General features: G+C 36.9%; 1 protein-coding gene across 4 annotated transcripts in view; it reads right to left on the bottom strand.

Annotated features, from left to right (window-relative positions):
- Positions 1–352: 352 nt before the first annotated feature.
- LPAR1 (lysophosphatidic acid receptor 1) overlaps positions 353–27,920 on the bottom strand; it is a 129,300-nt gene continuing 101,732 nt past the window's right edge. For all 4 annotated transcript variants that reach the window (XM_019749562.3, XM_019749568.3, XM_019749561.3 and 1 more), the window contains exon 4: positions 353–2,820. In XM_019749562.3, the coding sequence (XP_019605121.1) occupies positions 2,519–2,820 (302 nt within the window). In that variant the 3' untranslated portion in view covers positions 353–2,518. The remainder of the gene's footprint in view (positions 2,821–27,920) is intronic.

The raw sequence follows: 27,920 nt of genomic DNA, 5'->3' as shown, positions 1-27,920 counted from the left end.
ACCCATTCTAGCTCCTTGTTACGCACATTTCTTCTGTCAGGTGCCTAAATCCAAGCCCATCTGAACACAAATGAAGCCCAATCCTATTAAGGGTTTGGGATCAGGTGAAGCTCACTTGGAGGTAAAAGTTTTATAAAATCAGAGTTTTTCCAAAAGAAACGTACTCTTAATAGTTATACTCTTATTGAAGTATCGTCCTAAGACATCATACCTCCTTTCATGCAACATAAATCACCATCTCTTGGACACCGGAAAGACTTTACTCAGGTTGAAAAAAAGGCGCCATGCAATGAAAACCAGAAGACCTGAACAAGAGAAATGGCACCAATCAGAACCACACATTACCAAACACTGATTGAGAATGATTTATTGAAGTCCAATTAGTATGTTTTTAATTTTCAAATAGTCCATAGCTCCTTCACAATACATGCACATGAGTAAAAGTCCAAGTTCATTTCTTTCACTTTCAATATAAAATGCTCTGTATTTTGTATCAAGTATACAAACACCTTTCTGCTAACTGGTTCCCCATCTCCTTTTCACTGTGGGCACGTCACAAATCTGCCCTCTGCTTAAATAGTGACCAGGCACTGACTTCCTTCTTCCTAGACAACCATTCTTCGTCTGGACGTCTTTCTCGCAAACATACTCCTGACTTTCCCATACCTGCTTCATGACTGTGACTTTACTGGTTACTTGTTACAACAAACTGGTGCAATTATAGTTTACCTAGACAATGAATTAAACAGGTATCACCTAATATGGCAGCAGTCTATCTGCGGTGATTCTGGGAGAATACACAGTATCCAGTCAGAGATTGACACTCAATTTGCTACACAAGTGTCCCAACTCTTTAGTATGAAGATCCTGTATTCAGTTGGCATGTTTGATTTCTTTGCATTGTCTTGAATTCTGCATTACAGTTGTGGCTATCAAGAGCTGAATAATCGGTCCCTCAAACAAAATCTGAAATTACTAGACATTAATTAGGGTGTTCTGGTTATTTGTGACAGCTGACTGTTTCAAGTCCATCTTATGATATAAAAAGTCACTCTAAACTAACGACTGAATTTCCTTTGTAAAAAGGTAATTTAACTGGCTTTCCTCACAATTGTCACCCAATGAGGTGCAAAGCAGGAAATCCCTTTTTATAAAAGGTACGAGCCTAAAAAGACATTTCACATTAAAAAAAAAACAATCCTTCATGGGAACACATCCTAGGTAAATAATCAATTATATGGACAAAGTTTTATGTACACAAAATTTTTGCAACATCATTTATAAGAATGAAAATTAGACATAACCTAAGTAGTCAACAATATGGAAATGGTTAAATAAACTGAGTTGCATCCATTAAATGGAATATTCTATAGCCATTAAAATTATGTTTCTGTAAAATTTTTAATGCCATAGGAAATGTGGCAATTCTGTAGTGGAAAAAAATGGTTATAAAATTGTTTACAGTATGATCCCAATTATATAAAAAAGTATATAATATACATATAGGAATACACAGAAGGAGAAGCTGTTAACGGTGGTTATTTCTGGGTTGTGATATTATCAGTAATTATTTTTTCTGTTTTATACATTTCTGCATTTTTCAAGTTTTCTACAATGACTATGTATTATTTTATAATACAGAAAAACACAGGCTATTAAAAATTCCTCTGATGTACTGATAATTAGAATGAGTTTGGGTATTATAAATATGTGGGGACATTATTACTGTGCTTCATCTTCTACAACTTTATTAGAGTACATATTATTTTGGTAGTAAACTTACATCCCATTTTTGTTTTATACGTGTTACAACACTTTAACGAAAAGGTAATATTGCGATTATTGTTTGTTTCATAACCTAAACAAATACCAGCTTTGACATCTAGGTTCTCCTGTTTCCTAGAAGATTTAAAATGAATACCCTTTTATCTTTTTAAGTAAGGCATACTGCATACATACATTACATGCATGCTTTCTAAAAAAATAATTCTAATTTACATTTTCCTACATAAGGAAAAAAAATGAAGCTATGGTAGTTTAAAAACAGTCTATACTCTTATCCATCACAAGCATGCTGATAGGCATAAACATGTTTGTTAAATGAAATGTATCCTTTAAAAATAAAAAAAAGGGAAGCCTGTATGGAAATGAAGTTGTGGATTCAATTAGTCAGAATTTATTCTGACTTGCACCAAACCACACCAAATCTTTTGAAGTCTAGTTAGTGTAGTCTATTTAAATGGACACTCCAGCATCTATGAATGCCATTACAAGATCTCCACTCTTTACTTTCAAAAGGAAGGGGGATCCACATGAGGGTTGTCCCATAAGCTAATTTTCAATATATATCAAGTCATGTTGGGTCTAGGAACAAATACTGCCATTGGTTAGTGTTTAAGTACATGAGTTTATTTTTCCTCTCTCTCTCTCACACTCCACACCCTGCCTGGCATTTGGGTCAGGGGGAGCTCTTCATCCCTCAATACATGACGGCTGGCTTCTCCTCTGAGTTTCCTTTCTAAACCACAGAGTGGTCATTGCTGTGAACTCCAGCCAAGATGGTGTGGTTGAGGGAGGAAGCCGAGCGGTCGGAGCCTTCCGTGGGGCCGCTGGTATTCTCACTGCGCTGGCAGCAGAGGATCTGCCTGAAGGTTGCGCTCATCTCCTTGTCGCGGTAGGAGTAGATGATGGGGTTCATGGCAGAGTTGAACTCAGCCAGCAGAAGGAAGAATTTCTCATAGGCCAGAACATCACACTGTGGACAGCACACATCGAGAAGTAGCAAGACCAATCCAGGAGTCCAGCAGACGATAAAGGCACCTACAGGGACAGGGATAAGAAGGATTTTAAAGCGAGAGAACAACAAATATATAATTCTGAAGTAAGGCGAAGAATGATCTCAGTTCAATACCAAAATACTGAGATTCAAAGACACCAGCTCGCCACTTGAAATGTTCATTTTCTGAACTCGGAAAAGGTTTCAGCAATGATAAAATCGATTTAATAAAATCTCATTAATTTGGACCCTGCTAAAATTGAATATTTGTGAGACACTGATAATGATGATTACTCTGTGATGAAAACGCAGAGTTTGCTCTGCAATTCAGACATGAAAAACCGCATTCAGGACATACACTTTGACACTTATAAAAATACTGTTTCTAATAGCAGAAGATTGTTTTCAGGCCAAAGATGAGCACTGTGACAAATGTCCTTTTAAAGTTTAGTTGAGGCACAGTTTTTGGATTCAGGTTGACTGGGCTCAAATCTTTGCTCTGTCGTATTAATAAACTGGGTGAACTTAGGCAAATTACTTTCATAGCTCAGTTTTCTTATCTGAAAAATAGAAATGACAATTTTTACCTCATTAGGTTTATTGTAAGGAGTAAATGAGCGCTAAGAAAATAATCACTTAGTATTTCTTAGCAGTAACAACAATAATAATAATATTGTTATCTACTCAGTAGCATGGGCCTCTTTGGAAATAGAAATTTCCAATGACAAGATGTTCACTTTTATTTTTATTCAGCAATTACTTAAATGGTACTTTTCTATGTGCTTTACAAATATCAACTCATTGAATCTGCACAATAGCCATATGAGATAGAAACTATCATCCCATTATGCAGATAAAGAAACTGAGACCCAGAAAAGTGAAATAACTTGCTCAAGGTCATGGTACTGGAAATAAGCCCCAGAACTTCTGCTCTTAGAGGCTGGCACCAGAGTCCATGCTCCCGAAAATACTGTTATCCTCCCACTTCTTGAAATGAATAAAATTAAACATTTTAAACCATCATTGATTGATGCTTTAGATATTTTACTAATTTAGATCAACTTTGTTCCCTTTCTTCCACAACTATTTTTAATTGTTAAGATTTTACTATAACTGTAAAAGGAATAGATTCTATTCTTAATTCCATCTTATTTAGTTCCTGAAATCACTCATTTGTCTTCCAGGGAAAATGAAGGTGGTGAAATAGCATTCAAATCTACCACCATGTTACCCCGGGATGATCTGGGATCCTCAGCTAAGAGAACAGGAGTCAGTAGAACCGGTCGGCACCACCCTGTCCCGTGACATCTCACCCCACATGTATAATCAGGCAATACAATGAACAGCCTGCAAATAGAGATGATCCCAGAAGTGCATTTGAATCTTTCCACTTCAGTGGCGCTGGCCTAGGTGGGCGCAGGCTTGGCCCAGGGCGGTGGATTTGGACTAGCCTCAAGGAATGAGTTTCACAAAAGGTAAACAAACGAGATTTAGTCTCCAAACAGCCCCGTTTTGAATGTCAGCTTTCTTTCTTGAACCTTTTCAGCAGGGAAATGAAAATAAAGAAAGGAGAAAAGTCCCCCCATAAAGCTCTTTGTTCTAAAATACAAATGTGTATTGGTTTTAAACTGCTGTTCACTTTGAAGACTGTCCAAGGTGCTTCATTTTCTAATAAATACAATACCTTAGACTTTCCTTAGAGAGAAAAAAAAATATTTCAAATATCAGGAGATAATAGCCAAGAAGCTGTTTGAACTTCAAGTAAAAATGTTAATAAAGCATTTATTCCAAGTCCTTGAATTTCCTTGCTTGAAAATCACTCAGAAAGTTAAACATAAAGGAAAATCAAAGGAATGCCTCTTGAGTTTCAGAAATAATGCATTATTTATTGAGAAGCCAGGAAGGGAATTATTCTCAGGGTGGAAAATGCTTGGATGGAAAATGCATGGTCCCATTATTCCATTTACTTGGAAACTAAAAACATGCAGGCCCTTCATGAATGGGGGAGCATTCTCTCAAGTTTCCTTTCCCCTTTCTTTTATCAAAGCTCTAATTGAACTCAAATTCAGAGCTTCATTAGATACCAGCAAAATGCATCTCAACAGATTTATTTTAAATGAAATGAACTTTTGCTCCTTCCAGGCCTCAGAAGGGAATATCCATATTCTCCTGGACTTGCTCAAGCTGCGTGACTTTGTTCAAAAGTGACAGAATTCAAATTCAGCCATTTTGTTGTTTATAATTTCTTCTCATCTTTAAATTCAAAAAGAGCAAGATTTTTTTCAATAAAAGTCACAGTCGCAGAAACTAGTGTGATGGGCCTAACTTTTAGAGCAAAACAATGCAAGGAGCCTTGCTAGATTAGAGATAAGAAGTGGGAAACACCACGGCCTGACACAGGAGCTAAAATACATGGATGCATCATTGAGGAACTCAAAGTCCTCTTTCCTTCTTCTTCACTGAAAGGAATTGTTTTCAGTACTATGATTAGGCCCAACCACACAGTCCTGACACTACAGGGCTGAGGATCTTCAAGACTTGACTGAGCAATTTAAGGGACTCATAGTACAGGCCTCAAAAACCATCATCTAAAACCAGCCATGCACAGTTTTCCCTTCTTCTCCCTTCCCTTCTCTTTCAGTGCCAAGGACCTAAATGAGCAAAAGATGATGATGGACTACATAAGTGGAAAATGGGGCCTGGAAAATTCCAAGGTGATTAAGCTTCTAAATAATAGTGAATGAATATCATGAAATTAAGCTTGCTCAAATTATGGATTTACCAAAAAGCTCCTAAAAAGGCAAACTACACCCGAGCCCCTTTAGCAATAAGTAGCTAACCACAGAATTTGAGGCATACGTTGCGGACCCTGTCAACACATAATCTGTAGAGACTCAAGTGCATATCTGTAAGTCAGGTTGATAATAGAAGAACCTCCATCTCCACACCTGTAAAGTGGAGAAGTAATAGCTCCCTCTCTATCCACAGGGTATGGGGAGGGTCAAATTAAGATACCACATGTAAAAGCCCTCGTACACCTTACATCTACCTGACTATACCACCTACTGCCATTGTGGGTGCCATAATGTGTGAAGGCTGGTGTAGATTCCTGGGACTTGCAGATGTGAGGAGGATAATAAAAGAAAGAAAAGAGAGGAAACACAGAGAAGCTCAGAAGCCCCAAATCATTTTGGAGGTTCTCAGTACCCACCAAGATGGTGAAGAAAATGATATGGTACTCCATAGAGACTGCTCTAGGTAGTTTTTGTATCTCCAGAACATTTTTGATGGACGAATCCCCATGGACCAAGGCCTAAAACCAAGGAATGGTAAGCAACAGCATGAAAGTAAGAGAGAGCACAAGTTGTTTATGGGTACTTATGTAAATTCAGAAGAAGTGGCCACAAATAAGATGTCTAGGGTCACAGAAGACCTTGTGTCCAGCCTGGCTAAGACTTTTGACATTTCTCCACTCCAGCGCTGATTCTCAAGCCTAGCCACATACTACAACAGCCTGAAGAGCTTATAAGAAATAATGATCTTCATCTACCCCTCCTCCTACGAGATTTTAATTTAATTGACCTCATTGATCAGAGTCTCATTTAATATACAACACTGTAAGAATAGAAGGACAAAATCATTTGGATAAAAATAATGGTAAAAACATCAGATGTTTCCAAATCCCAGAGGAGAAATAATGAGAGCCTGAATTGGGGTAGCAACAATGAGGAAAGACAGGTATTGAAGGATTAGAAAGTATTTAGAAGATGGACTGCATGAAATGGATAAGAAAGATAAGAGTCTAGGATGACTCCTAGATTTTCCATTTGGGTGAGGGAAGAATGGTGCTACCTTTCATTGATGGAGGAAACACAGGAGAAGGGTTGGTTGGTGTTTGCCAAGGGCAGGTGAGGTGAACAGAGATGATGAGCTCAGTTCTGTATATCTTAGCTTGAGGTACTGCAAGACTTCAGATGGAGATGCCTTAAACATATCATGATAGGCTGATGGCAATTTGAATGCTGGGAAACTGTCTCTTAGTGTGCCGAACGAGAGTGGTTACACTCTGCACCATCTGCCAATATTACAAGTTAACACGGGGAGGAGGATATTCAAAAAATATCTGTGGGTTGGAATAAATAGAAGTTGCTCTTCCTAGAGCAAGTTTCATTCCTTTCTTATACATCTGTCAAATCAATCTGTGAGGTCCCCAATGCCCACAAAGATGGAAAGAGAGGTGCTGGAATGTAGACACCGAAAGCAGGGAGGCAGGAGGCTGTTTTGGAACAACAGGTCACAGCTGCAGAAGCAGATCATATTACCACACCTTCCCTCACATCTACACAACCCTATCAGCTGAACAATGCTTACCATCTGGTCTCACAATTACAGCCTTTTTTTCTAGAGTGGCTTTTTACTAACTAGTTGTACTTCGCTTACATGTGGAACAGGAGAACCAAAGTTAAAGACAGAAAGTGTCCTTGACAGAAAAGACGTCCAGGAAGACAGCCCAAGATTTTTGTTGAAAAAAACAGAGAGCGTTTCCAGTCTGGTTGGCAAAAGTCAGACATCCCACAGATCTAAAACAAGTTAAGGTAAATCAATTGCACACTAGTGCTGTGTCCAAGTGAATCTCTCCTTGGCCTCACTCTTCATGCTTCTCAACCGAGGATCTCAGAAACAGTCTCCCCATCTCAGCGTCGTGGGGTAGAGATCAAAAGGGTAGAGATAAGTGTTCAAATACAGAAACTACTTTTTCTAACTTGTGTATTCCTTCAGGGCAGCATCGTGGTATCCCAGAATCCAATCTAATTTTAGTTCATTTCTGTAGTTATATTGTGATTTCTGCTATTAAGTTAACACACGGAAGACGTGGGTACCTAGGAAATCCTTCTAAATTATATATCATAAAAGAGACTATGTTGGATGATAGACTACAGATAAAAAGCTTATTCTTAGGTAAGCTTAAGGGGTCATTGTATTAACGGAAATGTGAATGACTTTTTGAGATGAAAGCTTTTTTCCCTAAAAGAGTAACCTAGCTTAATTATAAAATCTGTTTTCTAGAATATTGAGAATATAAAATTAATGCAACTGAGATATCTCCACAATGGCATTTCTATCTTAATACCAATTTTACTTCATTTATTTTAGTGCCCATCACTTCCACTTCTTCATGGTCGTAGGAAATGTTTCATACATTTAAAATTTCATGATTACATTCATCGTGTATGGACTCTAGTGTATCCATCACTGACTCCTAAGAGCGACATTTATCTTTTAGAGAAGGGCGTTAACAAACAATACACAGATCTCCAAAGCAGAGTAGAACACTCATTCTGTCCTCTCTTTAATACTACTGGCTGCAACTCTCCCCCCACAAAACGGACCTGATCAACACAGTGCTATCTTCCCTACACACAGGAGAATGCCTTCTGGCATTTCATATTCTCCTTCACATTAAGCAGTGAGTATCATACACATACACGTTTCATATCCTGTTACGGACTCTAAATCTCATCCTGCAGACTGTACATTGGGAAGCACATGCTGAAGTGGCTGGCATGCTCGTACTGCCTCTTACAGAAGAACATCTGTGCTTGAGAACAGTCAGTAGAAACCACTTCTCCATGGCTACAACTCTAGCCAAATGAGCAATACCTTTTATCTGCCTATTGCAACAGGATCCTAACCAATTCCTCTTCCTCCGTGCCTCTTCCTTAAAGTCAAGTTTGCACAGAACAGCCAGAATGATTTTTGAAAAGCGTAAATCAATTTACATTACATCACTTTCCTGCTTCAAATCCTGCAAAGGCTTCCTACACGCAGTCCTTCTGTGGCCCATAAAGCCCTACCTGACTGGCCCCTCCAGACCCTCCAACCTCATCTCTTTCCACTCACCCCTCATCCACTACATTCTAACCACACACACCCAGTAAGCTCATTTCTGTCTCAGGGCATTTGCATGTACAGTTCCTTCACCTAGGAGTACTCTTTCTGCAGATCTTCATGTCTACTTACTTACTATTAAATAGCACTCCCTCAAAGTAGATCCCTGCCTCTCCTAGCTAAAGTAGCACCCTCTTCCCACTACATTATCCCATTTTATCATCTTCATAGCCCTTATTTATACTCAAAATTATCTTAAAATTGATACTTAAAATTATCTTAAATATGTAAACCAAAAATGGTTTACATGTTTAATTTCTATCTTCCTTCAATGAGAATGCAAGTCTCATAAAGGAAGAAATGCTATGTCTTTCATATCTGTATGTCCGGCAACAGTGGCTGGCATACGGTGGACAGCCTATCTTCTGCTGAATGAATTGGCAAGTCACAGCTAACTGCCTAGTTGACATATCCAAAACAAGGAAAAATAATTAGTAGAAAAGTCATTAAATTCTGTTTGGAAAAACAAACACGAACACCTACAGTGTGCACGGCCTTTGAATGGGTGCTACAAGGCATCTGAAGGGGCAAGAGGTGGACCCTATATGTAAAAGTTCTGTGTGTATTTGTTACTGTAGCATAAACTCATATATTGTTACTAACAGTGATGGGTGTCAGATTACCTACAGAAGTTACTGAGTCTGGAGAACCAGGTTGGGTCAGGAATGAAGTGAGATATGGCATTAGCCAAGTTGCTGCTACAGGAATGGTTCAATAGGATGATGCTACCCCATCAGACCCTATATTCTGCAGTAGCTGCATTGAAAAATCACTAATTGACCCAATATGCTTTGGTTAATCTCTCAAGATTCAAAGTTTCATACAGGAGTATTTGGCTGACCATGATTAAGTCTCATGTCCGTGCTCTAGTTGTCAGAATGGGGACAGAGAATATATCCTACCACCCAGCATATAATGTCTCACCACTTTTTTAAATACAAAGTACAGTTCTAATAATTTATCAGCATAATCAGTATCCATCAATAATATTTTAAGTTTGAACAGTCATAAGACTTTTTCAAGTGTCATAGCTGCATTTGTTCAGGGACTCAAATTGGTGAGTTGTTTTCATAGATTTATGTTCTGATAATTTGTAATACAGTTTTTTAAAAGGAATGTTGATAATTTATGAGAGGATAATAAGGGCGATTCTCATTAACCTAATTTTCCTCCCAGAATGGTCTTTCAGTTGCTTTCCTTTTAGTGATTTATGTCTAAATTATGGTATAATTAATTCCTTGAATTATTATTCCTTTTTTCGCATAGTAAGTTTGAAAAATACAGAAAAATATAAACAGGAAATTTAAAAAGTCACTTATACTCCTGCAGTCTAGAGACACTTTAGTATATGATTTTGCACTTTTAAAATGTTGCTTATTTTAATTATAAATTTGTGTCCTTTTTATTGCATATAAAATTAACACAGAAAGATTGCATATTAGTGATGGGTAAAAGCAGATTAGGCAATCAGATTTTTTATTTTCAGGAACACGTTTTGTTCTGATTGGTGTTTTTATATACCAAATGTGCCCTAAATTAGTCAACACAATATCCTCTTGAATCTGTGAGGATATTAATTATAATTTATTTGCAGCTGTTTTGTGTTTCTTACACTACCTCCGTTTCCATGTAAGATACTGCATTGCATACAAATGTGGGGGTGGGGCACTATGTTTCAAGGAATGTCTGCCCTTTTGCAGGAGACTTTCTTGAATAATGAGACTCCCTGAGAAGACAAGATAGTGAATGGCCACCAAAGCAAGCTTTTTCCTATACCTGAAACATCCAGTGATGCCATCTAATAGTAAGCAAATGGTATACTAGTAATTTGCCATCTAATAGTAGGCAAATTACACTGGGAGGGGGGTGTTCCTCTGAAAGTTCTTATCTATGAATAGACAAAATGAAGTTGTGATAATGCTCAGAAATAGAGAAGTAGCACGGCCATCTTATTAGCTCCAAATTCTAAGAAATCAAGAGACAGCCAGCAAACTAAAGATGCACTGAGTTATATGTTCTTACCACCACACAGACACACACACACATTTCAACAGTAGCTAATGTTCTCCTGTATTAATATATGACCCATGAGGTCTCTGTGAGCATACAAAACAGGAAATGCTTGAAATTTACTTTCAACAAAACCAAAACATGTTAAACCATGTTAAGATAGGTCACTGCCTCTATCTTTCCTCCCTAAACATGTTTGCTGATGTCTACCCAGTTCTGTCTTAGGGCGAACTAAAAAACAGTGCTACTCCAAATGCCTACCAAAACATTTTCTTATACGCCCTTACCATTTTCAAATAACATATATTTTAAATTTATGAGAAACGTAATTTATATAAATATGCACACATACACACGTATACTACATAAATGTATATGTAACATATATGTGTATGTGTGTAAGTTTATATTTATCCATACATACATTAATAAAAGTCATTGCATTTTTGTGTCTTAAAAAAGACAAAGGGAATTATTTTCTTTTACATGTGGTACACTGTAAGATCCAACAAAAATGGATAATGCCACCTACATATTCTTCACATAAAAAATAATGCACTATTCTCAGAATAATGCACTATTCTTATTTAATAACAGTTAAATCTGTTTTGTCTCCTAAACTTAGTTATAAATTGCAAACTTTCTAAAAAGCAAAATTTCCCCCTTATTTTAAAATGATAACTCTTAAATCTCACAGAAAATCAATGTCAACTCCAGACCAACACCGTCTAATTTAGAAAGTGATACTAAACTTATTGCATGACTGTGGTCCAGCTGTTACCAAGGTAATTTGAATAATATTTATCCCTTTAAAAGGATAAATGAAATTCCTCCCTAGAATCTTTCCCTAGCAAAGGTTCAACATAAACAGGGAATTTATAAGTGGTTTTGCACCATATTTCATTTTTTAGTTATGAATTAAGATTGTCCCAAAATGATATAAGTCTAAATGAGTACTACAATCCAGCTGAAAATGCTCGCAGAATATAGCTGATGACAGAACCCTGTGGATTTTATTCTTTGCAGTTCATGAACTATTGACGTGGAGCAACAAGATTTGTATTACTCAGAAGACAAACTTCAAGGACAAAGAAACGTAATGGAAATTTCATTTATAATTCCTTTTTTTACTAACAAAATAGAGACAAAAAATTAAATTTAATCCAAATGCAAATTCAGAAGAATTTGTGAAATAGTCCTGCAACCTAAAAATGTTTATTTAAAAAATTATATGTATATATATAAAGACTTTTATTAAAATATAGCTAACATTCAATATTATATTAGTTTCCGGTATACACCAGTTATTTAACATTTATGTACCTAAAGAAATGATCACCATAAGTCCCAAAACCATCTGACACCGCACCACACTATCCCAATATTATTGACTATATTTCCTATGCTGTATGTTAGATCCCATGACTTATTTGTTTTATACCTGGAAATTTGAACCTATTATTTCCCTTTACATATATTTTTTTTAAATGGCTGGAAGACATGAAAAGAAGAATGACAGAAATTGTAAATATGACCATTCTTTTTAGGATGGTTATACCTCCTACAGCTGCCAAATGTCCTGGATTGATATTTACAAAGCACAGCAGGAGGGAGGTAGAGTTTGTTCTGCTATAATGTGATAGCTGTGGGCTTAAGATAGCTCCAGTTACCAAAAATCTTCATAAAAAGCATTTTAAAAAAAGTTATAAAAAACAATTATTCATTTGGGAATGGGTATTTAGGCTAAAGAGTTCCAGATTCAAATTCACAAACATATTTTTCTACATGAATTTCAATTATTTTAACTACAAGTTCAAAGTAAAATATTGATTGCTCAAAACTAAGACTAAATATCACAAAGTAAATTCTATCACATAAATCCTGAACAAAAGTCTATCCGTTTGAAAGCCATCAAAATAAACTGCAACAATATCACTTCTGGGAATTTATCCTATAGATATATTCACATACAATACAAATATGCATGTGCAAAGAATTCTCTGCGATATTTTATTTTAAAAAAATTGGAAACAATCTAGCTAACCATAAGTAGAGAAGTAAAACAAACTACATTGTATTCATAAAGTAGAATCCTATTCAACTTTTTAAAGTTATTAAGATATTCTATCCTGACTGGTACCAAATGATCTCCAAAATATACTGTCAAGTAAAAAGAACAAGATAAAAAAATATGTACAATATGCTATCAATTATGCTTTAACCTACACACAAACACAGATGCCCTATAATAAGCCCCAAGTGAAGCTAATAATCAATTAATTTTTAAAATATTTAGAACATAAGATTATAAAAATGATACCTTCAATATTTTATTTGAACTTAAAATGGCAATTTGTACTCATTTGCCAATCCTTTAATACAGAGCTAAGGCTTTAAATTTGAACATGGGACTGTTAACTGGAATTCTGCAATATCTTCCAAGGAAAGCTGCACCAATAAAGCATCACATGCTACTTCCAAATTGGCTCCTAAAAAGCGGAGTCAAAACTTAAAACTCTTGTAAAGCAATTTGAGCACAAAAACCTTGCAAATTTTTTTATGGCTTTCTCCAAACTTGTAGTTATTCTCACTAGCAAATTTAAAGCAATTTCTTTTTGCAAATTTCCTTCATTGAATATTTAACAGAGCATTCACCTTAGCTTTCCCAGAAACATTTCTTGTTGCACTCATTTTTATTAGATAATGTAATACTTAACTAGTTATATCATTATCATAATACACTGATATAAACAGCTTTAGGAGCAAAAACAATTGATTTTTGGTAACGACAGGAGCTGAATTTTTGGCTGTAAGGCTACATAGTCGGCTAACCTTTTTTTTTTTGTCTGAACATGTGTGTGTACTGTATGTCAGGTGCTATTCTCAGAACTGGAGGCACTACAGTGAATCAAACAGGAAAAAAATCTCTCCCCTCTTGAACTCAGGTTCCAGGAGGGGTGTGAAAGTCAATTAGCAGAACAAAACATACTTTAGAGGGGGATAATATTTGGAAACTATAGGAGAACAAGTGTGGAAGCAAGGAGAACACTTAGGGGCTCATACAGTAATCCAGGGAAGAGATAATGTGGCTTTGAACATGGGAAGGTGGTGATCACAGATATATGTTGATGGCGAAACTGATATGATTTGCTAAGAGATTGGATGTTAGAGAGGGAGGAGTCAAGGAAACCTGTGAGCAATTGAAATAAAGGACTTAGCCCCAAAGAGGTCACTGGTAACAGTTCAAGGGGTCTTGAGAATGGAAGTCTGACTGGAGTAGATTCAAGAGGAAACAGGAGAGAAACTGGATATGCAAGTATAGACAACCCCTTTATGGAGTTTTGCTGTGAAGGAAATAAGAGAAAAGTGGCTACAGGCATGAGTTATTATGTTTCACAAAGCTTTCATTAACAATCAAGTTGGTGGCTGCACCAATCCCACCAGGGTTCCCTTTTCGCCACATCCGCGCCAGCACTTGTTGTTTGTTGGCCATTCTGACCAGAGTGAGGTGATATCTCATTGTGGTTTTTATTTGCATTTCTCTAATGATTGGTGAGGTTGAGAATTTTTTCATATGTCTGTTGGCCATCTGCATGTCCTCCTTAGAAAAATGTCTCTTTGTGTCTTCTGCCCAATGTCAGAGGGGTAGTAGATTGGGGGTGGGGGTTATCACTTTGGGAGGGGTATAAATGTCTAACTAGTACATTGTTTTGTATGCTTGAAACTAATAAAAATATAAATAAATGTAGCTAGAGGGTCAAAAAAAAATTAAGTTGGCTAAGAGAAAGTTAAAAACAGGTCTATGCAATGTATATATGCATATACCCCCCCCCAGACATATATGCTCATATATGTACAGAATATTTTTAGAATTCTACACCAGAAATTGATTACGTCAATTATATATAAGTTGTATGCTTTAAATATGTGCAGTTTGTTTTAAGGCTATTATTCTTCAAAAAAGGGAGAAGAGGAGAAAGATGAAAGAAAGAGAGAGAGAGATTGACTGAGATTAAGAGACTGACCTAGACTAGCACCAACCATTTTCAGTTTCTTGTTCCCAACTACTGGTAAGAAGCCTGTGTCTAGCCTGCTCCAAACCAAGCAGTGGCACAGGCTATGGTGCCAGGGAGGCCCTTGCTTGTCCACAAATGTCTGTGGCTGGATGGTTCAGTCTTCTGATCCGGGAATGAAATGTTAGCAAGCCCTTTGGGCTTTAGAACTAAAGCTCATCAGCATTAAGTATGATATTTGTATCTTCAAAGGAACAGCTAGCCGACGGGGGAAGATTTAAACTCCTCCTACGTATTAATGACAGAGTGAGTAATAAATCAAGGGACACACCCATACACTGTTGATAGAAGAGTCATTGGACAGTCATTTTGGAGGCAATTTGGCAATGTCTAAATTTAAAATGTCCTCTTCTATCTAACAATTCCTCCTTTAGAAATGTGTCATCTGGAACTACTTAAAGCAGCATATAAAACGGTACACACAGAATGCTCGATGAAGCAGTATTTGTAATGGTGGAAAATTGTAAATCTAAACATCCGTCAATATTATAAATAAGTGGAATAGTAAGCAGCCATCACACAGACTGTATTTACCCACATGGGAAGATACACAAATTATAGTAAGTCTGTAAAGTTACAGCATACACAATATCCCACTTATTATAAAGTTGCTATAGATACTTATATGCATGTGTACTCTACATGCATTACAGAAAGTCTAGAAGTATACACACCAAATTGTTCACAGCAGATACCTCAAAAGGCCAGGGGTGGAAGTTTGGACTTTAAACTTTAATGTATATATTTTTGTAATTTTCAATTGTTTATAAAGAGCATATTTCACTTAAAAAATAAGGACATAGATAACAATATTCGGGCATTATTCTCACGGGCACTCAAGAGGCTACTTAGTGGGGAGGAAGATGGACTGAGGTTCCTTGGAGGTAAAATTTATTTTAATCTCCAAGTCTGTGTGATTTGGAGGACTTTAAGGGAAGGTATTCATATTTTGTATGAATGATAAAGGTCACATCCTGTTTCTTTCCCTCACTAGTTGTTTGACATTGGACAAGTTATCTGGGTTTGCTGAGCCGCAATTCCCTTACCTGTCAAATGGGGCTACCATCTATTTTCAGCACTATCGTGAGGATTGAATGAGATACTAGAGACAGAATGCAAAGCACAGAGCCACCTAATAGGCTCCCTTCATTTTTTTTTTCTTTTTCCTCCTTCTTCAGGGAAAACCCAAGGAATAAATCTACAAGAATTATGAATAGTTGGGGTGAACTGTTATGGGTTCTCCCAACCGAGAGACAGCAAACTGGGGAGCTGCATTACCTGTTATGACCACGGGGCCGTCCTCCTTGAGAAACCTCAGAAGGTACCTACCAGCATTTCCTGAGAGCTCTCAATTTTCAGGGTCAGTCTCCTTTCTGCTTTAAGTTGAAAATGAAGTATTTTCTTTCAGTTTCTTACTTTTAGACCCTACCTCATTTGAAAAAGAATTTGAGGTAAGAGACTAATACAAAGTTTACATGATCCCTGATTTTACTGTGCTTCAGGCAATGGGGAAACAATTTCTAAAGAGTAATGGGCTACCTGAGCCTGCTATATGCTGCTCTAGCGCTCTGGAAAAGGATGAAATCCCTCTGGCTTTGGCGAGCCTGGGTACACAGTGGAGTGGTGATGCTGAACTCTGAGCAGGCCCACAGCCCAGGCGTAGCCAGTGGACTTTCTGGACAGCTTGCTCCAAATTTCACTGGCACTGATGCTAGGTCCTGGCCACTTGGCAGTGTGAGCCCCACAATCAAGAAAGGCAGGACTGCGTTCTCCCAGCCAAGGCCTAAGGCAGAGACCAGATCTTCCTAGCTGAGAAACTGGATGAGACTGATTTGATTTTAATGACAGGGACTGACCCAGCTGAGGTGTTTGAGGAAAACAGACAAGGCAGGGAGGGAAGGAACTCCTTCAGGGGGTGAACACAGGCCTCTCATTTCTATTCTCCACAGGTTACAGCTTCGGAAGGTTGGTGGGGACCTATCAGGCAGCAGAAGCACTGCCGGGGGTGGGGGTGGGGGGGCGTCCTCAGCACTGGATGCATTCCAGCCACCTCTGCAGGATTGGACCCCACCCTCCTGAAAAACAGTTGGGCTGCTGAGAAAGCTAGTGTTGACAGAATTCTATCACAGCCTAGTATGGACTAAATGGGAAAACACACGCACACAGAGAGATAAAACAAAAAATAATTTTCTTAAGACATAGAGTAGCAACAACACAGAACCAAATGAAGTCAAGAGGACCTTCACGCTTGCTTTGTAAGGAATGGGAAGGGAACCTCTGGACCACGCTGGACTTTTCTCTTGCTGTTCTCGCCACATTTACCCACCCATTTCATTTCATATATATTTCTTAATCAAAGGTCTTAACCAGATCAGGCTCATGGAGCGAAGAAATTTGTTAGGGAAGATACAAGCTGTGTTAATTCATTTGCCTATCTTTAGCTCCAAGCTGTTAGTAAAATGTCTGCTTCCAGGTGAGAGTGGAGAGAGAAATGGACCTTCTTGATTTAATCCAGGGGTATGATGTTAATGAAGAGTTTCAACTCTAATTTGTAATTTAGTCTTGTTACTGCTTCAGATTTTAAACTCTGCTGGTACTTTCTAGAGCTCTCACTTTTTTCAAAAATATGACAGATAGTTTATTTTTAATCATCCTTTATTTTTCAAACATCTGCTATTCCTTCCAATCTTTTGTGGCCTTTTGATTTTAGCTGTGTTAAGTTTTGAGGTGCAATTATATCTTTTAAATGCATTTTTACATTATATCTTTTATAATGCCTAGTTGAACTTATCAGAGACAACCCACACTTGGAATATTTATTTACAAGGTATCTCAGAATGTGAAATTTAGTTGCTTAGTCTCATTACTAAGTGACAACTTATTTCGTAGTTTGTTCTTAAGTATCTGATTTTTTTTATTGCCCCTTGTGTTCCAATGGTACAATGTGGAAAGTAACCTACACTACAGTAGGTTAAAAACAAAAAGCAAAGAATCAGCAAGAATAACATAAGATGGATAGTATAAGATGCAACAGTATAATAAGGCTGGAAACTTCTAATAAGGTGGAACTACTATAATAATCATTATTATTATTATAGTATAATAAGAATGAGGTTGCTAGATTGAAGACTTCTGAAGATCAAATACTACATGAACATTTAACAAATACATATACATTTAAGCATAATAGCTTAAAAGTTGGTGTGGGGGTCAGTAACTTGTATATGAATATGCAGCTTTCTAATCAAGCAGAAAATTTATTTTGGGCATCCCGCCTTCCCATCCTCCAACCCTCTTAGCATATTGGCAAAGCTCCTAATAGTTCCAAACCATAAACAGAGAACCTTATTTCACTTACATTAAGTGAAATAAGTCAGACAGTGAAAGACAAATACCATGTGATTTTACTCATATGTGGAATCTAAAAAAAAAAAAAACAGAAACAGACCCATAGATATAGAGAAAAATCTGATGGTTGCCAAAGGAGAGGGTGGTGGGGGGCATGAGAATAAAAAAATAAGCTAAATAAGGGGGGGAGCGGGTGCAACAAGGAAATAATGTGTGTTCTTTGCAATAGATATTTGGTTAAAAAAAGTACTGTAATCAGAAGCAGAAGTAAGGGGGACACAGGTCTCACTGCAGCTCTTCCAGCTTTAATTCACATGAGTCAATTATAATGAATGGATTTAATAACAAATATAATATGCTTTGATGATTTAAAAAAAAACCACTACGAACAGATCATATAGGGAGAAACCTTTGCATTTGTGCCATTGGTTTATCTGAGAAAGGAGTATCATTTAGCTTTCTCCTGCATAAGTTACAAGCACCTGTGTTCTTTAGATAAGAGCACCCCCATCCCACTTCTTTGAAGAAGACATAAGGCAGAATTAATTCTAGAAAGATGGGGGGGGCGGGACAGTGAGGGTAAGTACAAAGAAAAAGAATTGGGTACTGACTAAAATGAGCTTTTTCCCTTTTTTTTTTTTTTTTTTTACTAAGCATACTACTCTTGTCGGTGATTATTGTCTCTACACCACTGATGCTGAATTTTTGTCATGTTGGGATTATTTCATAGGGGTTACATAAAATTCTCCATCATAGAATTTTGAGAGGAAGGAAGAAAACATTTAACGGGGAAACAGGGGATTCAAGAAATCCTACATAATTAGACTCACAGGCTTGGACAAGTCACATTCTCATTGGCCTTCAGATATGTGGCTCTTAATCATTTCTGTGACGTTGACCCCTCTGAGAGTCCAACGAAAGCCATGGCTCTATCCTCAGGGGAGACAAAAATGTCCTAACACAATATTTGCTTACAATTCTAGTAAATCTACACCAAAATTTCAGGACGAAATTATTTTTTCCAGTGCTAGGTGTGCTTTCAGGAATTAAAAAAAAAAATAGAGTCTTTTTGACTTTGTACTCTAGCTTCAGAATTGCAGAACTATGATATTAGAGAATTAATACAATTTTGCACTTAAAAATTTTTTTTATTTAAGTATAGTTGGTATACAATCTTATATTAGTTATATTTGTCTCAGCTGTACAACACAGTAATTTGACATTTTTATACCTTACAGTGTGATCACTCCACTAATTCTAGTAATCATGTTACCATGCAAATTTATCCCAATATTATTTACTATATTCCCCTACCCCTTTTTTATCCATTCCCCCATCCTCTCCCTCTGGTAACTACACCTTTGGTCTCTGTTTCTATTAGTCTATTCTTGTTTTGTTTTGTTTTGTTTTGTTTTTAGATTCCACATATAAGTGAAACCATATGGTAAACAAAACATGACCCATCAATATGCTGCTTACAAGAGACTCACTTCAGATCTAAAGACACACACAGACTGAAAGTGAAGGGATGGAGAAAGATATTCCATGCAAATAGAAATGAAAAGAAAGCTGGGGTAGTAACACTCATCTTAGACAAAATAGACTTTAAAACAAAGAATGTAAAAAGAGACAAAAAGGACATTACATAATTTTAAAGGGGTCAATCCAAGACGATGATTTAATTGTAAATACCTACTCGTATGCACCCAACATAGGAGCACCCAGTATATAAAGCAAATGTTAATGGACATAAAGGCAAAAATTAACAGTAATACTATAATAGTTGGAGACTTTAACACTCCACTTACTTCAATGGGTAGATCACCCATACAGAAAATTAGTAAGGAAATAAAGGACTTAAATGCCACATTAGACTGGGTTGACTTGATTTGCGGAGCATTTCATCCCAAAACTATAGGTTACACTTTTTTCCTCAAGTGCACATGGAACACTTTCCAGGATAGATCACATACTAGGCCACAAAACAAGCCTCAATAAATTCAAGAAGACTGAAATTATATCCAGTATATTTTCTGACCACAATGGCATGAAGCTAGATATAAACTACAAGGGGGAAAAAACTGGAAAAAACACAAATGTGGAGATTAAACAACATGCTTCTAAACAATGAATGGATCAAAGAGGAAATCAAACAGGAAATCAAAAACTACCTTAACACAAATGAAAACACAACCCTACAAAATCTATGGGATATAGCAAAAGCAGTTATAAGAGGAAAGATTATAGCTATAACAGACCTACCTCAAGAAGCAGGAAAAATTCCAACTAAACAATCTAAATTTACACCAAGAAACTAGAAAAAGAGGAACAAACAAAATTCACAGTAAGCAGAAAAAAGGAAATAATAAAGATCAGAGTGGAAATAAATGCAATAGAAAATAGGAAAACAATACAAAAGATGAATGAAGATAAGAGCTGGTTCTTTGAGAGGATAGATAAAATTGACAGGCCTCTAGCAAGACTCATCAAGCAGAAAAGAGAAGACAAATAAAATAAAAAAGGAAAGAGGAGAGATTATGACACCCCAGAAATACAAAGGATCATTAAAGAATAGTATGAATAATCATGTGCAAACAAATATGACAATCTAGAAGAAATGGATAAACTTTTAGAAACATACTATCTTCCAAGACTAAGCCAGGAAGAAACAGAGAATCTGAACAGACCAATTACTAGCCGTGAAATCAAAGCAGTAATAAAAGAAACACCCAACAAACAAAAGTCAGGGCCAGACGGCTTCATGGGTGAATTCTACCAAACATTTAAAGAATTAATACCTATCCTTCTCAAACTATTCCAAAAAACTGAAGAGGAAGGAATACTTCCAAACTCATTCTGTGATACCAAAACCAGACAAAAACACTACAAAGAAAGGGAATTACAGGTCAATATACCTGATGAACATAGATGCCAAAATTTTCAACAAGATATTAGCAAACCAAATTCAGTAGTACTTTAAAAGGATCATACACCATGATCAAATGGGATTTATACCAGGGATGCAACTGTAGTTCAACAGCCGCAAAACAGTTAATACGATTCATCACATCAACAAAACCAAGGATAAAAAATCATATGATTATCTCAATAATTTGGCACTTTTATTAATCTATATACAAAGTAAAAACTTTTTTATGTAGATTAATATGTGCAAAGAGACATGAATGTAACTCTAACTTCAATGCTAATATTATAGTGCGGGCTTCCACGACATTTACCCATCCCTTCACCCATCACTCCCTCACCAGACAGAAACAGTCTACAGAGAGGCAGTATGAAACTATACAAAGAATATTACATTTAAAATCAGAAGGACTGGATTTAAAGTGTTTGAAAAGTCGCAAGGCACTCAAGAATCACGTGGCTTACAGCACACATTTATGAGATGAAGATAAAGAAGTCTAGAAGAAAAGTCTCAAAGGTTTTTGGCCCTTCCACAGAACATAAGCAATGGACCCATCATTTGCCCCACATTGACTTCTCTGGGCCTCAGTTTCCCTATTTGCAAAATTAAGATCACTTACAGCCTGAATAGTCTATTGCTAATTAAGCTAGAATTTTTAATTTGCCCCTTTTCTATAGCAGTTAATTTTTATTTATGCTACAAGCCACAATACTCATAAAATCAAGCCTTTCATGTAATGTGTGTCACCTTAACTCCAAAACATCCTATGAATGTTTTCATTGTATTAGTGCAAAGAAAGAACAAGTTAATTCCTTGCAGCTGTAGCTGTCATATAAAGTTAACAGATTTTGATAGATAACAAAAAATCAGATAACCCTCTTAGGTAACTCAGACAATCATTGGGCAATTTTTTAATGCAATACAAGTTATCAATTAGAACAAATGATGGTTCTGGAGATGTTTGCAATTAACTTTTAAGAATGAAAATATTTGCTACATTTTGTTACACACAGAAAGGAAGCTGCATATACTAGCATACTTATTATGCATTCTTTTTTTTCACATCATGAAATCACTAGGAACCTTCAATTCACTATGAAATTTCCAGATAGTCAAAAACATTACATTTTTTAAAATTTATTGGGGTGACAATTGTTAGTAAAATTACATAGATTTCAGGTGTACAATTCTGTATTACATCATCTATAAATCCCATTGTGTGTTCACCACCCAGTCAGTTCTCCTTCCATCACCATCTATTTGATCCCCCTTACCCTCATCTCCCACTCCCCACCCCCCTTACCCTCTGAGATTTTTTTTTCATAATTGAAACTCTAGGAAATTCCTAAATTAAACGATAAAGTAAAAAACGAAAATAGCCATCCTCTTAGTTCTAAAGGCAATGACCTACACAGAGTATGTTCAGAAGTTAATTCAATAAATGAAGTTAAATCAACAAAATTCAAAAAATGATGTCAATAAAGTTAAATACAGAAACAATATCAAGAAGCTATTTTGTACAATGTGTCAAGTACCTTTGGGGGGATACAGAGGTGAAATAAGGTATAACTCTCCGGCTTGAGGAGCTGAGAAACTAAAGTTGAGAAGAAAGGCATTTATATGACTAAAGGGAAACATAAGAGGAGGAAGCAACAGAGGGGAGGAAAAGAAAGAGAAAGTCACTTAGACCAGTGCTTTTCAAATTTGAATGTGCACATGGGTCACCTTATCAAAATACAGATTCTGATTCAGTGGGTTTAGGGGTGGGGCCTGAGGCTGCATTTCTAACAAGTTCCCAGATGATGCTGATGTGACTTGTTCACGTAAAACACCTTGGGTAGCAAAGGTCTAGAAGACCAGCACCATCCAAGAGAACTTTCTGCAATGAGAGAAATGTTCCATACCAGAGCTATACAATATGGCAGCTGCTAGACACTGTGACGAGTGAGCACTTGAAATATGACAAGTGTGACTGAAAAACTAAATTTTAAATTTATTTCATTTTAATGAATTTAAATGTACATAGCCACATGTCTAATAGCCATCTTACCGGATAGTACAAGTCTAGACTATGCAGTTAATTTAGAGCAAACTGCGTGCTAGGTGCTGGACCTCAACTTCCTGCATGCTTTGAGGATGTAAATCAACCTAGTTCAGGATTTCTCAACCTGGGCACTAAGACATTTTAGACTGGATGATGCTTTCTTGGGGGTGGGGGTCGGGGGTGCTGGTTTTTCCATTGTGGATGTTTAACAGCATCCCTGCCCTCTACCCTCTAGATGTCAGTAGTATCCCTTAGTCGTGAAAATAAAAAATGTCTCCAGAGATTGCCAAATGTCCTCAGAGGGTGACGGCAGAGGGAATCAGTGGTCTACATAATGCTTTTATATAGAATGGTATATGAGGTGTGAACAGTTACATCCTTAAAAATAACCTAGGTATTAGTATTTGTTTTCTATTGCGCCAAAACAAGTTACTGCAAACTTAGTAGCTCAAAACAAAACAAATTTATTATAATTCTAGGGCTCAGGAGTCTGAGATGGGCTAAAAGCAAAGAGTTGTTAGGGCTGGATTTCTTTCTGGATGCTCTATGGGAGAACCCGTTTCCTTGATTTTTCCAGCTTTCAGAGGCCATCTGTGTTCCTTGACTCATGGACCCTTCTTCCATTTCCAAGGCCAAGAATCCAGCATAATCTCTCCATCTCAAGGTCTTTAACTTAACCACATCTGCAGTGCCCCTTTTGCCGTGTAAGCTGATACCGTATATTCACAGGTTCCAGGGAGAAGGATACAGATTTCCTTGGTGGACCACTTTCTCACTACTACACTAGTAGTACTCACTAGCATTAAAATGAAAATTTAAAGCAGTGAATAATTTCATACCTAAAATAGTTAAAGTTTTGCCCCCAAAGTCCTAGAAAACTGTGATTTTTATCCTGTGCTACAAATGTTTTCCTGAGAACACTTTACAGCATTTTATTCACATGTAAATTCATCTGTTGAGATCACAAGTATAAAATTAGATTTTTAATCTAATTTTGTATAATGAATGAGAATATTCATTTCTTAATCTTTGGATTTTTCTTAGAATTTGAGAATTCCATTTGTAAATGTTTACAGCTGTTGTCATCATCCTTTTGGACTGCTATCACAAAATACCACAAACTGGATAACTTACACACAACAGAACTTTATGTCTCACAGTAGTTTTGGAGCCTGGACGTCCAAGACCAGGGTGGTAGCATGATAAGGTTTTGGTAAGGGCAATCTTCTGGGGTACAGACTGCCAAGTTCTCATTGTATCTTCACATGGCAGAAGGAGCTAAGAAGTTCTGTGGGATCTTTTATAAGGGCACTAATCTCATTCATGAGGGCGTCACCCTCATGACCTATTAGGTTGGTGCAAAAGTAATTGCAGTTTAAAAGGTTAAAATAATTGCAAAAACCACAATTACTTTTGCACCAACCTAACACCATCACCTTACAGGTTAGGGTTCAGCTCACGAATGTGAGTGGACCACATTCAGACTATAGTAGTTATATTTACTACTTCTTTAAATTTCCTTTAAACTTTTTGTCATTTCCCTTAAAAGTAAAAGGAGCATTTAGTTATCTGAACCCTCATTCAAAACTTTCATCAGTAACTTTTCTGTTTTTTGTTTTTTGTTTTTTTGTTTTAGATTTCTGTTCATGTGTGCCAATGGCTGGGGCATCTTCAGTTACAGAACAGTTAGTGACAAGTTAATTAACTCCAATTACCATTCAAAAATCTTAAAACATCCTTTCTTCAACCTGTTCCTATAAACTGCTCTTTAGCGTGAAAGCCTGCATCTGCTCAACTGTACCTGAAAGAGATAAGTAACAATGAGCAAATAAATAAAGCCAGATGGCATTTACACGTATGGTTTCTTTCTCTTTTTGAATTTGACGTACAAGATTTGATTAATTGTCTTTAAAAGCCCATTTCCCAGTCTTGGGAAGTTAGGCATGGTGAAGCTGACAAGAAGCAATTAGGAGGAAGGTAGACAGAGAAGTAGTAGCCTAAGGATGTCTTGACTCACTTTCCCACCACAAGGAGTGGCAAACCAAAACTGAGGCTTTAATTTAACTCTTCTTCTGCACTCTCAAAGATACAAGGACTTCCATTCATAGAAGCCTATGGTGGCAACATGATTACAGAGATGGAGGAAGAGTGGGGTGGGGGAAAGAGAGTGTGGCTTGTGTTCTGGTTTTGTTTAGAGGGAACTATGAGAGGTAGACACATAAAGGAATAGAATACTTTCTGCTAAAATGAAGCCACTGACCAAATTCATTTTTTTAATTTTTATTATGGGTAGTCTTAAGGGTTTTCCTGTTCTCCTCTAAAAGTCCCTGAACAAGACTTCTGGCCCAAACAAGATGGTATAGACAACTTTCTCCCTACTCCTCCCAGCTAGGTATAAACACAAACCCTTGAAAAAAACACAAGAGGGAACCAAAGAGAAACTGAAATGCAGATAGAGGAAGGTGAATGGATCCCAGGACTGACTGGTCTTGCAATCCACGACCTAACAAAAGAAGACAGCTAAACCCAGATTTTCCAGACCCCCAATCTTGAAACTGAAGGCAGCTCAGCTAGGCTCATTCTTCCATCAAATGAAGGAAAACTAAAAGAATGTGTTGTTAGCAGACCTACCTTAATGAATACCTAAAAAGTTTTTCAAACAGAAGGACATGATAAAAGAAGGAAACCTGGAGCATCAGAAAAGAAGAAACAACAACAAATGAGACAGAAATATGGCTACTTACAACAGACGATCCTCCTCGTGAGTTTTACAGAACACATTAGATGATTGAAACAACACTAGACCACATCCTGATAGTCAAGACAACAATATTTAAAAGTCGGGAAAGTAAAGGGCCCTAAATGGAAGTAAGGGTTCCTCACTTCAAAGTGGTAGTGTTGACAGCAATAGACTACAGTAAGTCACATACGTGCATTGTAATACCCAGAGCAACCAATCAGAAAATAATACAAAGAGATATACTCAAAAACACTGTAAATAAATCAAGATGCAATCCTAAAAGCCCCCAATATCTACTTGGCATTCTGCTTATTAGATGGGTAAATGTATAGATCATTTAGGGGAAAAAATATAAGATCATTTAGGGGAAAGCCCCAGACAGGGAGCTAGCTCACTCAGGGATGGGGCTAAACTAGAGCATGACCTGACTCTAACGGGGAATATAGGCCACCAGAACTTACTCAGTTTCCGTATCTTTGAAAATAGAAGTGGCTGCAAGACAACCTGGGCCATTTACAGTGCTAATATTTGATTAGTCTATAAATTATGATGGATTTCCATTCTTCTTATCCATCCTAGGTTATTCCTTATGATTCAGATGTCTCTAAAGGTGCTCTGAAAACTAGTCAAAGAATACTTGAGATTTCTGATTTATATTAGTTTAATTGTTCTAAAATTTTCATACCAAAGGAAGACAGCCTTATCCTAAAACACACACACACACTCACACACACACACACTCTCACACACACACATATACACTCACACACACACACCTTTTCTGATCTTAGGAAAAAGCTAAAATGGATTCATGAGAAAATTACACTACAGTAGATAAAGGCTAAGCTCTCATCCAATCCAATTAATTCAGCTTCCCATCAACTGCTCCTTATTTATTTGTTCTTGGGAAATAACTAATTAGTGTGTCTGTCTTATTTTCACTTTTCCCTTAATCATAAGAACATTTTCCATTTACAGTAGGAATTGAAGTACTATTAATTTGAAATATGTAGAAATACTTAGTAAGCTATTTTTAATTTTTAAAGAATATTCTAAGGTTATTTAAAATGATTCACAAACACTTAATAAAATATTGATAAACTACTCAGATGGGTATTTTTACTATTAAAATACCTTAATTATGATAATTCACTTTGAATGATTAAAGCTTTAAAACAGGAAATGTCTATGTAAATGAATGCCTTATCACATAATATCTTTGAAAGAAACCCAAAGGGAAATATAAAGTAGAATAATAACCTAAGTGGATGAACACATTTTAGTTAAGCCCAGATTTTCCAGACCCTTTCTGTAGTAGAACATCTTACAGAAAGAAAGACTCATTAGGTAGTGACCCTAGGTAATGACTCATTAGGGGTTAACTAGACACTTTAAAAATGCCTTTTCCTCTGTGGACCAAAAACTCCGTGGCATGGGCACCACTTCCCAGAAAGCCTTGAAAATTCAGGCACAGTTCCTCAGAGTGCTAGGAAACCTATGGTGCTGGGAAGAATCTTATCAAAGGAAGGAGGAGGTGTGCCCAATGTCCTTTCAGGAGAGTTGGTGTGCTCCACACACAGGAAAAGTTCAAGGGGACTTCTAGTTTGCAGTTCAGAGGGGACAAGAGAGCTACAGACCAGACATCAGAGTGGTAAAGATTTGTATGATCCTAACCCCTTTCTGTACCTTCCCCCTATTCCTTTTACCTTCTGTTTCTCAGCTGAGATTAGGATTAAACACTTGATCATACACAAAAGGTCTGGGTCCTTGCATAAGGGACAGTGAGAAAGCAAAAAAGGCTGGGGAGACACCACCACAGTGTAAAGAAAACCTCAGAGGCAGAAAACCCTGAGCAAGAGAGGAAAAGGACAGATAGATGAAAGGTAGTCTGGGTCATGGGGGACCGTGGAAGGGAGAGAGGAAAGCATAAAAGCAATGCAGAAACAAAATCATTAAATCACAGCTTTTAAATACTTAATAACCGAGAATGGAAGGAAAAACAGCTTCGTTCCACAAACACCTACTTTTGACCACCCATCAGGCTAGGCCTCTTT

This window comes from Rhinolophus sinicus, chromosome 16 (genome assembly GCF_057876585.1).
Source record: "Rhinolophus sinicus isolate RSI-liver-muscle chromosome 16, RSI-T2T, whole genome shotgun sequence".
Classification (NCBI taxonomy): domain Eukaryota; kingdom Metazoa; phylum Chordata; class Mammalia; order Chiroptera; family Rhinolophidae; genus Rhinolophus; species Rhinolophus sinicus.
The sequence above is the reverse complement of the archived record's forward strand: the minus strand, read 5'-3'. Positions and strand labels throughout refer to the sequence as shown.